We start from the raw sequence: 15,083 nt of genomic DNA on the forward strand, positions 1-15,083 counted from the left end.
CTGTTGCTCCAACTTCAACATACAGTGTTCATATACGATGATCATGTACTCACCAAATGGAGAAAAACAAATAAACCAGAGGAGGAGGAGAAACAGCTCACAATATAAAGTGAGTTTAAGGTCCCTTTCATTGCTCAGGGCAGCGATAGAACCGTCTTCAGGTTTCACATACGCCATACCGCGTCAAGAAACAGTCTCTCTGTCCTGTTGTGCGTAATATGGAGCTGGGGTGGATGATCCTCAAAGCAGTTTTCTGACCTCGTTAAATGCTGATCTGCTCAGGCGATGCTCGGCGGGTAGTCAGTGAACATGAGGATGGTGGCTCCGTTGTAATGTATGGGTCCGGCTTCTCTGGCCCGGTGGAGGATTTCCATGCTGTCTTGACAGTAGTGCAGCTTTGTGATGATGGCTCAGGGTTTGCATCTGACCTCATTGGTTGGAGAGTCCGATGAGATCCGTCAACCAGCACATGATCCAAGATGGCGGCACACACAGACACAGTAGCTCGGAGGTCTTCCACCCAGTGCTTCTTTTTGTTTGTTTATTGTGTGTTTTTGTACGTTTTACTTCTGACCTGCCAGATGAATCTACACTACAGCCAACAAGACATTCTGCTGCTAGGATTACAGAACAAGGGAACAGTTACAGCCAAGTTTCTTCATTCGCACAATATACCGGCGGACATAGCCAGAGCACCGGGCTCTCCGTGGTTCATTCTACCGGAGAACAAGAGGATGAGGCGGCGTCGCAACAGAAAGCAGAAACAGGGCTGTAGAGCTGGTGCATGGGAGAAGCTAAGGAAATCGCCACACAAACCTCCACTCCCCAGCCTCTTCCTCACCAACGCCAGATCGATTGTGCACAAAATGGACGAGCTAAGGCTACAACTGGAAGACAACAAACGCATTGGGGACTGCTGTGCTCTGATCGTTTCGGAGTCCTGGCTTCACTCTGGCATACCAGATGAGGCTGTGGAGCTAGAAGGTAGCATTCTTCATCACCATGATAGGCAACTCACAGAAACAACGAGGTGGAGGTCTCTTCATTTACATTCACGAAAAATGGGCTAATAACACTAAGGGCCCTATCTTGTGCCACCCGCTATCCGCTGTCACTACCCGCTACCCGCAAATCGCGGATTTAGGAGCTTCCGCTATCCCTAAACGGTATCTTGCGCCACCCGCTACCCGCTATCCTTATGCCGACTCCGTCATTTGCGCCTGGAGGTGTGTTCGTGGGCGTGTTTCATGCGCTATCCCTAAGGTTGCTATCTTGCGCACACACTTTAGGGATAGCGGATAGCGGGTGGTCCTGACCACCCGCTATCCGCTATCCCTAAAGTTTGGGCTGTTAGGAGAGCGCGCCCAGGCGGCTTCAATGCGCGCCCCGACGGAGCCTCGCCTGCACACGGTCGGACTGATACCGGGACGCCGCCGGAAAGGACTGAGTATATTACTCATATAGACTGTTTAGAGGAAAGACTGTTTTAATTGGACACTTACGCCAGCACGTTTTATTGTTTTATCATAAGCCAGCAGCTGTGCTATATTTTTATTTTTAATATTTTATTTGCCCAATCTACCTTGTCAATAAATTAGTTTACACATAGTTCCACCTCTGCCTCTTGTGTGTGTGTGGTGTGGCCGGGGATTTTACTCAATCAGTACAACCTTGTGACACGTCCACTTGGACACATGTGGCTCCACCTCCCAAATTAACTCGCCTATAATATAATATATCATATGTATACATATGTATATATATATATATATATATATATATAAAGCCAACTTGCTTTAGCCTCAGTAGAAGCCCTGAGAAAATCTACCTCCCTCTCTCCATCGCGGGTTTAGGATTTAGGATTTAGGATAGCGCATCCTGCCCTTAAAGGCAATGGCACCTGGCACACTGATTGGTTTAACTGGCATAAAGCCCAAAACACGCCTATTCATAATATAGCGGGTAGCGGAGGTGTTTTGCGGATAGCGGGAGGTGCACAAGATAGCAACTTTTACGGGGGAACGCCTCTTCCTAAATCCTAAATCCGCAAATAGCGGGTTTAGGGAGTCTGGCGCAAGATAGGGCCCTATGACTGTAGACAGCCACTGCTATCCAGACTTAGAATATCTGTCGGTCAAATGCAGACCTTTCTTCCTTCCCCGTGAGTTTTCATCAGCTGTTCTAATCACAGCAGTGTACACAGCTCCCAACGCTAACGCTAACACGGCCCTTAGCCTTCTACACAGTGCCATTTCCACCCAACTGAACAAATACCCAGAGGCAGTACACATAATAGCAGGGGACTTCAAGCACGTAGACTTAAAAGTAGTGTTTCCCAAAATCCATGTGCATGTGAACTGTGCCACCAGAGGGAAAAACCTACTTGACAAAGCTTACTCTAACATTAAACAGGGTTATAGGTCTATTCCAACACCCCACCTGGGCTAGTCGGACCACATATCCCTGTTTATGTTACCAGCTTACACCCTCCTCAGGAAGAAAGGACCCCCCACATCAAAAACTATTCAGACATGGCCTGATGGAGCCTCCTCACAGCTACGGGACTGTTTTGAAAACACAGACTGGAGCATCTTTGAATCTCAGGACCTGGAGGAGTACACCACATCTGTACATCTTCTACATCAAGCACTGCACAGACACTGTCACTGTTGAAAAACACATCCGGGTGTAACCAGAAACCCTGGATGACAAGAGATGTCAGGACTTAGGGAAAGAAATTCCGCCTTCAGTGACGTGTCTCTGTACAGTGCAGCCAGGGCAAACCTGAAAAGGGGCATCAGGCAGGCCAAGCTGGACAATAAAAACAAGATTGAGGACCACCTCTACAGCAACAACTCCAGGCAGGTGTGGCTGGGGGTCCAAAACATCACAAACCACAAACCCAGATCCAACCAGTGGATGGAAATGCTGCGCTAGCAGAAGAGCTTAACTGCTTCTTTGCTCGCTTTGAACATAACACCTCAGCAGCGGCTTCGTCACGTCCACCAGCAAACACCAGCCACACCTTCACAGTGGAGGAGCATGAGGTGAGGCGTGTGTTTAGGAAAGTAAACCCCAGGAAAGCAGCAGGACCTGACCACGTCCATGGTAGGGTTCTGAAGGTGTGCACTGACCAGCTCTCGGGGGTTTTCACTGCAATATTCAATCCTTCCCTAGCACAGGCCACTGTCCCATCCTGCCTGAAATCCTCAACCATCATCCCTGTCCCAAAAAAGACCACCATCAACAGCCTAAATGACTACAGTGGCTCTCACTCCGGTCATTACCAAGTGCTTTGAGAAACTGGTCAGATCTCATATCATTTACTGTATATTTGTTTGTTTTTTTTTCACTTACTGTTTTTGCTTTTAGTTATTTCTCCTTTTATTCTTTCTATTGAAAGGTACTGGAAATGGAAACATAATTTCGTTATGCTTTTTGGTATAATGACAATAAAGATTTTCTGATTCTGATTGTGATCTTTATCCATTTTCAGTGTCTCTTTGATCAACTTTGAGACAGCGGCTGGGTTGCTTGAGCCATTTTCTTCAGCCACATTCAATATGCGAATATTTGACCACCTCATTCTGCCTTCCATGTCCAAGCACTTTTCCTGCACACTCTCCACATTTCTCTCGAGCTTGTTTACGGTGTTCTGCAATGATGTTATATCATCTGAGCAGGCGGAGAGGCCTCGTTCCACGTCCAACACTGTTGTTTTGATTGTTTCCAAGTCAGAGCATAACACTGTGGTGTTATTTGCGATTTCCGTCTCGATCACTTGTAGCTCCGACTTAATCATGCCAAATTACACAGCCAGTGCACTCTTAAGCTCTGTTTGGAAAAGACCAGCTGTTTCCATTTTGAGTGAAGAGAGTAACTCAGCTTTCATGTGTATCTCAGTTTGCTCAGCTGGCTCGGACATGTTGCCAGGTGTGTCAGCGCCTGTCTAACCATTACTACCATGAAACATTAATCGTTCATCCCCTCTGCAATCACATTTCAAAATGCTACTCAGGTTCTTCTTATATCTCTCATTCCAATCTTTTATATTTTTACCAGATTGAGGCTTTATCCTTTTAGTAGACTGATACTTTATATGTTTTGATTCAGTCTGTTTATCAGTCTGCTTAACACTAGTACTTATTTTTGACTTTACTTCATATTTCAGCTCTTATACACAATTTATTGCTGTCTCAATGTCACTGTGTTTTATTTATGTATTTTATGTACATGCTGCTCCATACAAATTGATCCTAGCAGGAAGCTGTTTGCACTGAATTTAACTGAATTGAACATGCAGACATAACAGCATCGAGGAGAGACAAAGAGAAATGAAGTTCTGATTCCACGACCTGTCAAAATAGGTCATTTTATATAGGGACATATAGGCCAGAATTTAGCCTCAGTTTGAAGCTACATTTAGCCCACTTGCCAACAAACTAGTATGGCATACTTGACACCAATGTATTCTGTTGATTATCTAGTTTCATATGATACTTATTCCTGCTCCAGTACCATTTTTATGCATGGAAGAATAACAAGCAATTTTTTTGGTTTTGTTTTTTAAACTAAGGGGTGTCAGTCAAGTCAGTCCAATCAGTCAGTGGTTCTAGTCTGGGTTTTTCTGCTGGGTTGTGGATGAATGAGCTACTTCTGTGTAAACAGCTGAGAAGAGTGGATACTGAGCAATGTAGGAGTATGATGGTTACTGAAGGTAGCCGGGCGGTGGATGGATCAAACAAAGTCAGATGAATCACAGTGTTAAGAAATTAACAACTTCACTTTAAACTAAATGACATGCACTTGTACTTCTTTCTTTCCTTCTGCTCCTCTTCCTCAAAAAACTGAATGACTGATATACCATGGAACTAAATAGAGGCGTGAACCAGGATGAATCAGTGACTAGGTGGGTGTTGCCGGGAATGTATACAAGCAATGCAATCAGTTTGTGAGAATCAGCACCTCCAAGTCCAAGGCCATGGTTCTCGACCGGAAAAAGGTGGCCCTCTCCCCAGACACTGGCGGAAGTGTCTGGGGAGAGGGAAGTCTGGGCGTCCCTGCTTAGACTGCTGCCCCCGCGACCCGGCCCCAGATAAGCGGCAGAAGATGGATGGATGGATGGATAATCAGTTTGTCACAATACAGTGGCTGTATTTGCTGCCCAGTGTGCTGGCAACAACCAAAAAAAAATGCAACAAAAAGAAAAAGCAAACAGATAGTGGTGTGCAAAGGCACAAAAAAGCAAAAGAACCAACAAGAGGAATGAAGCGGCATTCCTCTCCATGGATCTGGATGGACTGGATCTGGATTTTTTCACCATTTTTTATGTTTTTGTGGGAGTGTCAGGGTAGCTTGTCCCTTTAAGATAACAGGAAAGAAAACATTTCAATTTAAGTGAAACTTAGTTACAAAAGCTGCAACTTACAGTGACAACAGTTGCAACAAAATATTCTAAATGTATAACAATGGTGAAATTGAGAAGTTCGAAGTTTGACTGAACTTACATTTTTGTCATTTCAGAGACAGTAAAGTATCAAGAAAAGGTACAGTAGGGCACAGGCACCGAATTCCAGCTACTGATGGTGGTATTGGTTCAAAAGTCAATGGTACCCAACCCTAAGTTAGACAAAGAGTTTAACAACACAGAGCATCCATATGACACAGTGATCTGAGGGGAGGAGTAACATTTCCTTTCTGGCCCCAATAGACCTCAGTCTGTTCTTCATCATATTTCATTAAATCATGAAATCCAACAGGAAACTCTTGACTTACTTGACGATACCGTATCCGAGACTGGCAATGATGACCAACACCCGTGCAAGAGTCCTCTTCACTGCAGAAAGCACCTCGGCGAACACCACCGCCCCCTGCACTAGAGGACACACAACAAAGGGTTATTATACATGACATCAAAATATAGGAAACTACAGGAGGAGGCAGAATATTACATTTATATAGAGGTGAAACAATTAAGTGAAACAAGTAAGTTAAGCTTTATTTATACAGCACTTTTTAAAAGACAAAGTTACAAAGTGCTTTATACAACCAGAAAATCAATACAAATAGATAAAAATATATGTTAAGATGAAGACATATTGATCGAGTCTTTCCAGAGATCTTCAGTAGAGATATGGAATGGCTTGCCTATAAAAATTAGTCTTAAGAAGCTGCTTTAAATAGTCCAGCATGTATAGTGAGAAGAGGATCAGGCCAAGGACAGACCCCTGAGGTACTCCACACAGCAGGGGAGCTAACAGAGACATGTAATAATAAATTCAAACAAGAAGCCAGTTTTATGATTTGCCAGAAATGCCAACTCAATGTCCTAATCTATCAAGCAAAGAAAAATAAATAAAATAAGGATAGAAAATTCACCTTTATCTGCATGCATAATAATGTCTCAGTAGTGTGCTTGTGGCTTAAGTCTGCAGGTGCGCTGCTCAGCTGCTGCACTGCACCTTGGTGTGCTCCGTTTTGTTTTATATTTCGGCTATTTTTTCTTTGTTTACGTTGTTGTGATTTATGAAATAGTCTCCGTGTGAGTGAAGAGTGAGATGAGTACCTTGAAAACCATGCTTCTGATTTTGTGGATTATTGGCTTCTTTGGACCATGTCTATCGGTGCATCTCCCAACAACACACCTGAACGGCATCATGCAAAGGGGCGGCGTGGAGTTGAGGCTCGCCCGCTCGTACAGCTGAGAGGCTTTGCTGGAGCTACAACCTGAGCTGACTCACGAGATGACATCGAGCCACATCTACCGTTCAATGTTGGATGACATCCCTCAGGAGCTGATCAGGACGTATAGGAGAAAGAAACGAGGAAGAAGAGGAGGTATTTGGAACCGTCTACGGCGGAGATTTAAATGGCCATCGCTCCCCTCCATTGTCTTCACAAACCTGCGCTCACTGAACAATAAAATGGATGCGATACGGACATACACAAGGTACTGTAATGAATTCCGTGAGGCATCATTATTATGGTTCACGGAAAGCTGGCTGCAATCCACAATGCCTGACTCTCTTTTTGAAGTTCCTGGATACACTCTGGTGCAAGCAGACAGGGACGCAGACTCGAGAAAAACTAGAGATCTATGGTGCTGATCACACTCAGTAAAATATAAAACCTGCGATCCCAATGTAGAACTTCTCGGCATGACGTTAAGACCTTTTTCTTTGCCAAGAGAATTTGGGAGTCTTTTGCTGTTTGTTGTATATGCACCTCCCAATGGTAAAGCGTCACTGGCGGCTAGCACCATAGCCGACTGCGTTCACAAGCTTCAACTCCACTACCCCGATGCACCGGCAATAGTGCTAGGGGACCTGAACCAGTGTCACCTGGAGAATGTGTCACCTGGGTTTGAACAGTACGTGAGGCATCAGACTAGAAAAGATTATATCCTGGACAAATGTTTTATAAACGTTAAAGGTGCCTCTGTGTCTAAATGCAGACCACCTATTCTGAATTCCGATCATAATGTTGTGCACATGATTCCAGTGTATAAGACCAAACTTAAAAGAAGTAAACCAGAGAAGAAACAGGACATGGACAAATGAAAGTAGGAACAATTGAAAGCATGTTTTGATCTAACAAACTGGGAAATCTTTCAGCAGGGTTCATTAGATGAAATGACTACAGTGATAAATGATTATATTAATTTTTGTGTACACCTAGTTGTCCCTACAAAGGAAATTATTTTTTTTTTCCAAACAACAAATCATATATGACTAAGGATATATAAAAAAAAGTTATGAATTCAAAGAAAGAGGCTTTAAAAAATAAAAACCTTGGTGCACTTAAAAAAAACAAAAAGAGTTGAAAATCAGATTAAAAGAAGCAAAATCAACACATAGAAAGCTTCTGGAGGATGCCTTTAACGCTAATAACCCCAACAAGGTGTGGAATACCATGAAATCTATGACAGGAATGAATGAATATGTTTATTTTCGATCACAGCAGCACAACAAATTAAACATAATTAAAGAATTAAAGAGAATGAATATGGCTGGTCGAAAAGGGTTTTCGGCTGAAGCAAAAGCTTATGGCTGCCGAACCCTTGCAATCAGTTTCATTTGTTTCATCCCGAAATCCTTAATAAGAATAAGCAAACAAAGCACAGATAACATAATAATTCTACTTTTTACATTTACATACATGCATAAGTGTGTACCTGAGTGCACATATACACTACTCACAAAAAGTTAGGGATATTCGGCTTTCGGGTGAAATTTCAGGATGAACCTAAAATGCATTATAACCTTTACAGGTGAACTTAATGTGACCTTCTGTAAACCTTTGAATGCACATGTCCAACTGTTCAATGTTTCAGTACTTTTTGCACAAGTTGCTGTTCTCTAACAAGGAGTTTAACGGCAAAATTCACATTAGGTGTTTGATGCTTCAGCTCAAACGCCGTGTAGAGGCTCGGAGCTCTGTACCCCAGAACCTCAATGTCCTGAGGGCCACCCTTCAAGAAGAGTGGGATGCCATGCCTCAGCAGACAATAAGTCGACTTGTGAACAGCATGAGACGTCGTTGTCAAGCTGTAATTGATGCTCAAGGGCACATGACAAGTTATTGACACTGACATTTTTGTTGTGGTATATCCACCACTGTTGTTGGCTTTTGTTTCAAGAAATTGTTTGAGATGAGGAAATCACCAGTGTATGCTTCTACTTAAATGCCCTACTTTCATAATATAATATCACTGTAGCGTGAACTTTTTATATTTTCCATAAATTTCACCCAAAAGCCAAATATCCCTAACTTTTTGTGATTAGTGTATGCATACAGTACCTGCTAGCTGTCATACAAGAAGCATACATACCGACATACAGTACAGGCCAAAAGTTTGGACACACCTTCTCATTCAATGCGTTTTCTTTTCACCATTTCAGGTGACTACCTGACTACCTCTTGAAGCTCATCGAGAGAATGCCAAGAGTGTGCAAAGCAGTAATCAGAGCAAAGGGTGGCTATTTTGAAGAAACTAGAATATAAAACATGTTTTCAGTTATTTCACCTTTTTTTGTTAATTACATAACTCCACATGTGTTCATTCATGGTTTTGATGCCTTCAGTGAGAATCTACAATGTAAATAGTCATGAAAATAAAGAAAACGCATTGAATGAGAAGGTGTGTCCAAACTTTTGGCCTGTACTGTAGATACTCTTTTTTTTTTTTTTTTGTTATGAAACCAGTATCCAAAACACACACTAAACAAAAGGCCAAAACTCTCAATTTTAACAAAGAATAAATTATAAGGCATCTGTAATTTTTTTTTTTTATGATTTTGATCATTTGCTGTTATCAGCATTTTCTATTTTATATTTATCAAATATCTTATTTTTAAACATTGTTTTTAAATGGGCAACATTTTTACTCTCTTTGATATTATTGGGTAAGCTATTCCAAAGCTTCACTCCGCAAACAGATATGCACATACTTTTCAGTGTGGTACGAGCAAACGGCTGTTTTAACTTCCCTCTCCCTCTTAAGTTACAGCCTCCCTCTTTTTCTCCAAACATTTTTTGTATATTTCTTGGAAGTAGGTTGTGCTTTGCTTTGTACAAAATTTGTGTAGTTTACAATCCACAAGATCTGAAAATTTCAATACTCTTGATTTGAGGAAATTTGTATGATCATAAAACCCCACATTATGCACAATTCTTAATGCACGCTTCTGCATGATGCATATTGTTTGGAGGGTGCTTTTATAAGTATTTCCCCAAACTTCAGCACAGTAAGTCAAGTATGGAAGTACAAGTGTACAGTACAACATATATAATGATTTATAATTAAGCATATGTCTTGTTTTACATAAAATTCCAATTGTGCGTGACAGTTTGGATCTAACATGTTTAACGTGAGGCTTCCAGCTCAAGTTGTGGTCAATGATGACTCCTAAAAATGTGTTCTCAGATACTCTTTCCAGCTTGACACCATCAATTATTAAATCAAGTGGCATTTCCAGATGTTTATTCTTTTTTCCAAAAATCATATATTTTTGGATGTGATGTGTGATGTTGGATGTGATGTGTGAAAGAGTAAACCTAGTGACACCCATCTGAACAAACTGATATCTGTGTTCAATATAGCTTTTTAGCCAATTCAGTCCTACTCCTCTGATCCCATATCGCTCCAATTTCTTTAGCAAAATATCATGGTCGATGGTATCAAATGCTTTCTTAAGATCTATGAATATTCCCACTGCATACTTCTTTTCATCTATAGCACTTGTTAACCCTTCCACCAGTTCCATCAAGGCCATTGCTGTTGATCTGCTTGTTCTGAAGCCGTACTGGCTTTCCATGAGCAACCCGTGCTTTTCGATGAAGCTGTCCAAACGAACAACAAAAAGTTTCTCTAGTATTTTAGAGAACTGGGGAAGCAATGATACTGGTCTGTAGTTGGTGAACAGTTTTCTATCTCCGGATTTGTATATAGGAATCACTTTAGCTAATTTCATTTTATGTGGAAAACAACCTGTATTAAAAGAAAAATTACATATGTATGTAAGGGGGTCCACAATGGTGTCAATCACTTGCTTAATTAGTGTCGTGTCTATTCCATGGCAATCTAATGATGTTTTACTTTTGAAATTACGAACTAGATCTATAATTTCATTTCTATCTGAATTGCTCAGGAACATTGTGGCTGGATTTCTTTCGCCGAGATATTTTTCAATACCTCCCTCTTGTGGAGGTTTTATCTCACTAGCCAGTTTGGGCCCAATATTCACAAAAAAACTACTGAAGCCTTGGACCACTTCCCTCTTATCAGTAATTATCTTATCATGATGTTAGATGTTATCTCCATCTAAACCTATTATGATGGATAATGAATTTTCTTTTGCCAATGACTTAAACACTTATTTTTGCCAGATATGAATCCTTAAATAATTCCATTAAGTGTAAGGAAATACTTGAGACTATCATACCAGCCCCCTCAGACAGAATTATCATCACCACTGAAGAGGTTAGGAAAACCTTTCAGCGGATAAACACCAAAAAGGCCACTGGTCGAGATGAGTGCAGCGCTTCTCTTCTGAAAAATTATGCAGGTAAGCTTGCTCCGGTGTGGCAACCCATATTTCAGGCTTCTATCGACACCTACACTGTCCCACTGTCATGGAAAACTTCACACATTAAACCACTACCCAAAGTCCTGTGTCCAAAAGAGCAAAAAGATTTTAGACCAATAGCTCTTACTTCAGTAATTATGAAATCCCTAGAGAGAATTCTGCTTCAACATCTTGTCTGTAAAATAAAATACAAACTTGATCCGTATCAGTTCGCATATAAGCAGGGATGTGGAACAGAAGACGCTGTTTAGATAAACCAAACAACTATGCAAGAGCCCTCTTTCTGGATTTCTTGTCAGCATTTAATACTATTAGAGTTGATATTTTGTTGTTAAAAATGGTCCAGGAGGAACTCAATCCCTATCTGATTCACTGGTATGCTTCCTTTCTCACTAACAGAGTCCAGATTGTAAAGGTAAATAAAACTCTGTTGTCTGCCATCACCACCAATGTTGGGGCCCCCCAAGGCTGTGTGAGTTCAGCTTTACTTTTTACTCTCTACACTGACGATTGTCGCTCAAACACACCAAATCAATATATTTTAAAACACTGATGATATGGCCTTAATATCTCTTTTAAGTAACACAGGCAGCCTTGAGCAGGACCAACAGCGTGTGAAAAAACTGGTCTTACCCCGAATTCTGAGTTGATCTAGGCTACTCTGAGATAGGAAACACTGAGTTTTCAGATCCAGATCAGCTGATTTGAGTTAGTTTTATCAACTTGGAGTAGTTTCACCTGGAGTTAAGCGCGTGCACCACAGACATAAAAAGACAGCGTCAATGGAGCCCCGATTTGACGAGTCACCATGGCAACGGGGAAGCGTCGGGCTGCGTTTTTCACCCCTGTTGAATTGGAAATCTTAATGCATTCATACAGCGAGTCTGAACATCTCCCTCTCCTTTGCCACTGGCGTGGGAGAACATTGCTGCTCGGGTCAATCCGTAAGTTTAAATGTAGTCCGTTGCAAGCACAATAATATTACAGGGGAAAACTGCTTGAATGGTAGCCTATTAATTTATTTCATTTAGGTGCAATCCCGCTGGGGTAAAACATCTATGCACTGTCTTGTAACCATCTCCCGACGAATATTTAATTCTTTGCGCAGTAACACTGCACCTTCATCCACATGATCGTTGTGGAAAGGACATGCCATGTTCGTGAAAAAAGTCGCCACCTAACTACTAATGGACTTCTAATAAAGGCCTACTGACTGTTTTTTTTTTTTTTTTAATTATTTTTTTTAAATAACGGACGGCAGAACTAATATGCCACGCCAAAACTCGCCTGCTGACTGAATGAATGAGGGATGTTAAATACCGTGTGTGGCTGAAAGAGGGCGGACACATGAGAAAAACCTGGTCCCAACCAGGTTAGTTTCATGGAGTCTGTTACTGCGGTAACTGACCGAGAGCTTAAGTTACCTCCCTCTGTGAAACAGGCTAGAGTTACCCCTCTTTCTCTGCTTTGAGTTACCTCTTTTTGTGAAACGGAAAACTCAGAGTTTCCCTCATTTCAGGGTTAACAGACTCAGAGTTTTCACTAAACCTGCTTTGTGAAACGGACCCCAGCTGAGGTATAAATTGCGATAGAACAAACCATCTGCTACAATGTTTTCAAAAACAGTTTAAACTCTAAAAATAACAGCTCTCAATGAGCCAAACCTATAGGTCTAAATAGTTTAAGAGCCTTATTGCACCATTTGTGGGAACCCTGTTCAGTGCAATATCATCTTTTCTCTCTCCTGTGGGCGCCGTTCTTCCATTAGCTCGTGTTGTGTTGTCTTGTGCTGTGAATGTGCGAGCTGATGACGTCGGGTGGGGCGTCGCATATAAATTAACATCACAACTCCATTTATTTATTTTAGTTATATTTTTCTCATTTTATGTGGAAAAATGCGGAAATTGTGAAATCAAGCGAGAACCGCATATTTTGCATATTTTCTGCGGGAATTTGCGATTATTGCGGGGATTATGCGCCCTTTTGGAAAATATTTGACCCCCGCATAATCAGCGACATTTGGGTCATTTATGCGGGAATTCATGCGATCGCATAATCGCGTTTTTCTGGAGGGTCTATACAGTACTGCAATACAACATGGTACAAGTGTTTGTTAAGTTAAAATTAAATTAAATTAAATATGAAATTAATTGAATTAAAATTTGCTCTAAGATTGTGGGTCAGCCACTTGTGGAACTTTATTAGTCAGCCTACCACAATAACATGTTAAGGCTGGCTAACAACATTGTTTTGAACCCCAACCACGTCCTGAACAGTGAATATAAATTGTTACCATCAAAACGAAGATACCGAGTTCCACAATTTCATAAGGTTAGACTGAAGCACTCTTTTTTGCATCAGTCAATCCTAAAATTAAACACAGTGCTTAATACCCATTCAAATGCACATTGAAGGGCTATGAATATTGTCTTTGGTTATTATGTGTTCTTTTTGTATAATGTCATGTTAAATGTATAATGTCATGTTAAATGTTTGTAAATGAAGCTACCAAAGTGCAAGACAAATGTCAGACTAGTCTGACAATGAAGTGAAGTGAAGTGAAGTGAAAAGCCAGACTGAAATTTGTCAAAAATATTGTCACTTTCAATCAGGTTCATCAGTTGGTCCACGGTGATATTTTTCAAGGACTTTGGATAAAAATGGTTTGAAAGTGTGGAGATTGCCTATAATTCTCTCCACCTATAATCTTGCCTGATCAAGGAAGGGTTTTTTGAGGCACGGCTGGATTCTAGCAATTTTAAAATAGTGAACCAGATGACACAGTCCAACATTAGCAGAAGCTCCCATGGACCAGATGGACACTGCCAGAGAAGTCACCTTTACTTTTCTTAATTTTAGATATTTGTTGAATGAATTTGAATGATCACAAAAAGAAGTAATAAATGCAATAAATGGAAATGTGCTTAACATTATTATTTTTTTAAATCATGGACCACAAACCACCAGTTGAAAACCTCTGGATAACTCAATAAATAATTTTTGTCATTTATCAAGTAGAAACACCAAAAACGGTCTGATTCCAGCTTCGCTAAGATGCTGGAGATTTTTCTATGTTAATGTTATGATGAAATTAATACTTTGAAGGATTTTTTTTTTTTGTCTGTGGTAAGATAAAGGAAGCAATTTTAAGACACTGCTTTGAGGTCTGATCAATTCCCATCAGACTTTTTTTTTTTGACTCTTTCTACACCAAACGATTCATCGATTAATCAAAATAATTAATTGACACGGGAATTGACAATGAAAATGATCATTCATTGAAACCTTATAATTGTACGTGACATTAAAATACACAAAACGACAAAAACCTGGAATGGAGGGCTCCGTGCAACTCACACTTTAGGTAAATGTTACATTAAAGAATATTAACATTACATTAAAGAATATTAACCCCAATATTCCATGAATGCTACTAGCAATACCAACTATAAATAAATGGCAAGAAAATCACAGAAACAATTGATTTATTCTATGTAATGCTTTTGTGTCTTTACTCTGTGTCTGTGTATTTCTTTTTACTGGACAAGTAAGTGACGACAACAGTAAAAACCCCATTCATCTTTAGAGGATAAACTATAAAGAAAACCTTAAATTGAAAGCTGCTTCTTTCTCTCTTAGAAATGAAATCTGATTGGCTGTCAATGTTTTACCAGCATTCTGAATTAAGAAAAATAGTTCTACTTTATACCACTTAATACCACTTAATACCACTCTATGGTTGTTGCTGCTACAAGAATTGCTGCTAAACAAAATTTCGTTGTGTTTTTTTTTTTGTCATTCAAGTTTTTATTTAATTTTTTCATTAATTAACTCCCTACAAGTAAAGCATACATAGGGAAAAAATATAATAATAATAATAACAATGAAAATAAGAGAAAAAACAAACAAACAAACAAGTCACAAGTGAAATGGGAGAGAAACCCCCCCAAAAAAACAAACAAAAACAATACAGCACATCCTGTAATACTAAACAAT

The 15,083-nt window shown here is 40.4% G+C and overlaps 1 protein-coding gene across 2 annotated transcripts in view; it reads right to left on the reverse strand.

Annotated features, from left to right (window-relative positions):
* LOC115370001 (transmembrane protein 87A) overlaps positions 1-15,083 on the reverse strand; it is a 228,921-nt gene that overhangs the window by 72,112 nt on the left and 141,726 nt on the right. For both annotated transcript variants that reach the window (XM_030066776.1, XM_030066778.1), the window contains one exon: positions 5,776-5,875. In XM_030066776.1, the coding sequence (XP_029922636.1) occupies positions 5,776-5,875 (100 nt within the window). The remainder of the gene's footprint in view (positions 1-5,775; positions 5,876-15,083) is intronic.

Source organism: Myripristis murdjan, chromosome 13, assembly GCF_902150065.1.
Source record: "Myripristis murdjan chromosome 13, fMyrMur1.1, whole genome shotgun sequence".
NCBI lineage: Eukaryota > Metazoa > Chordata > Actinopteri > Holocentriformes > Holocentridae > Myripristis > Myripristis murdjan.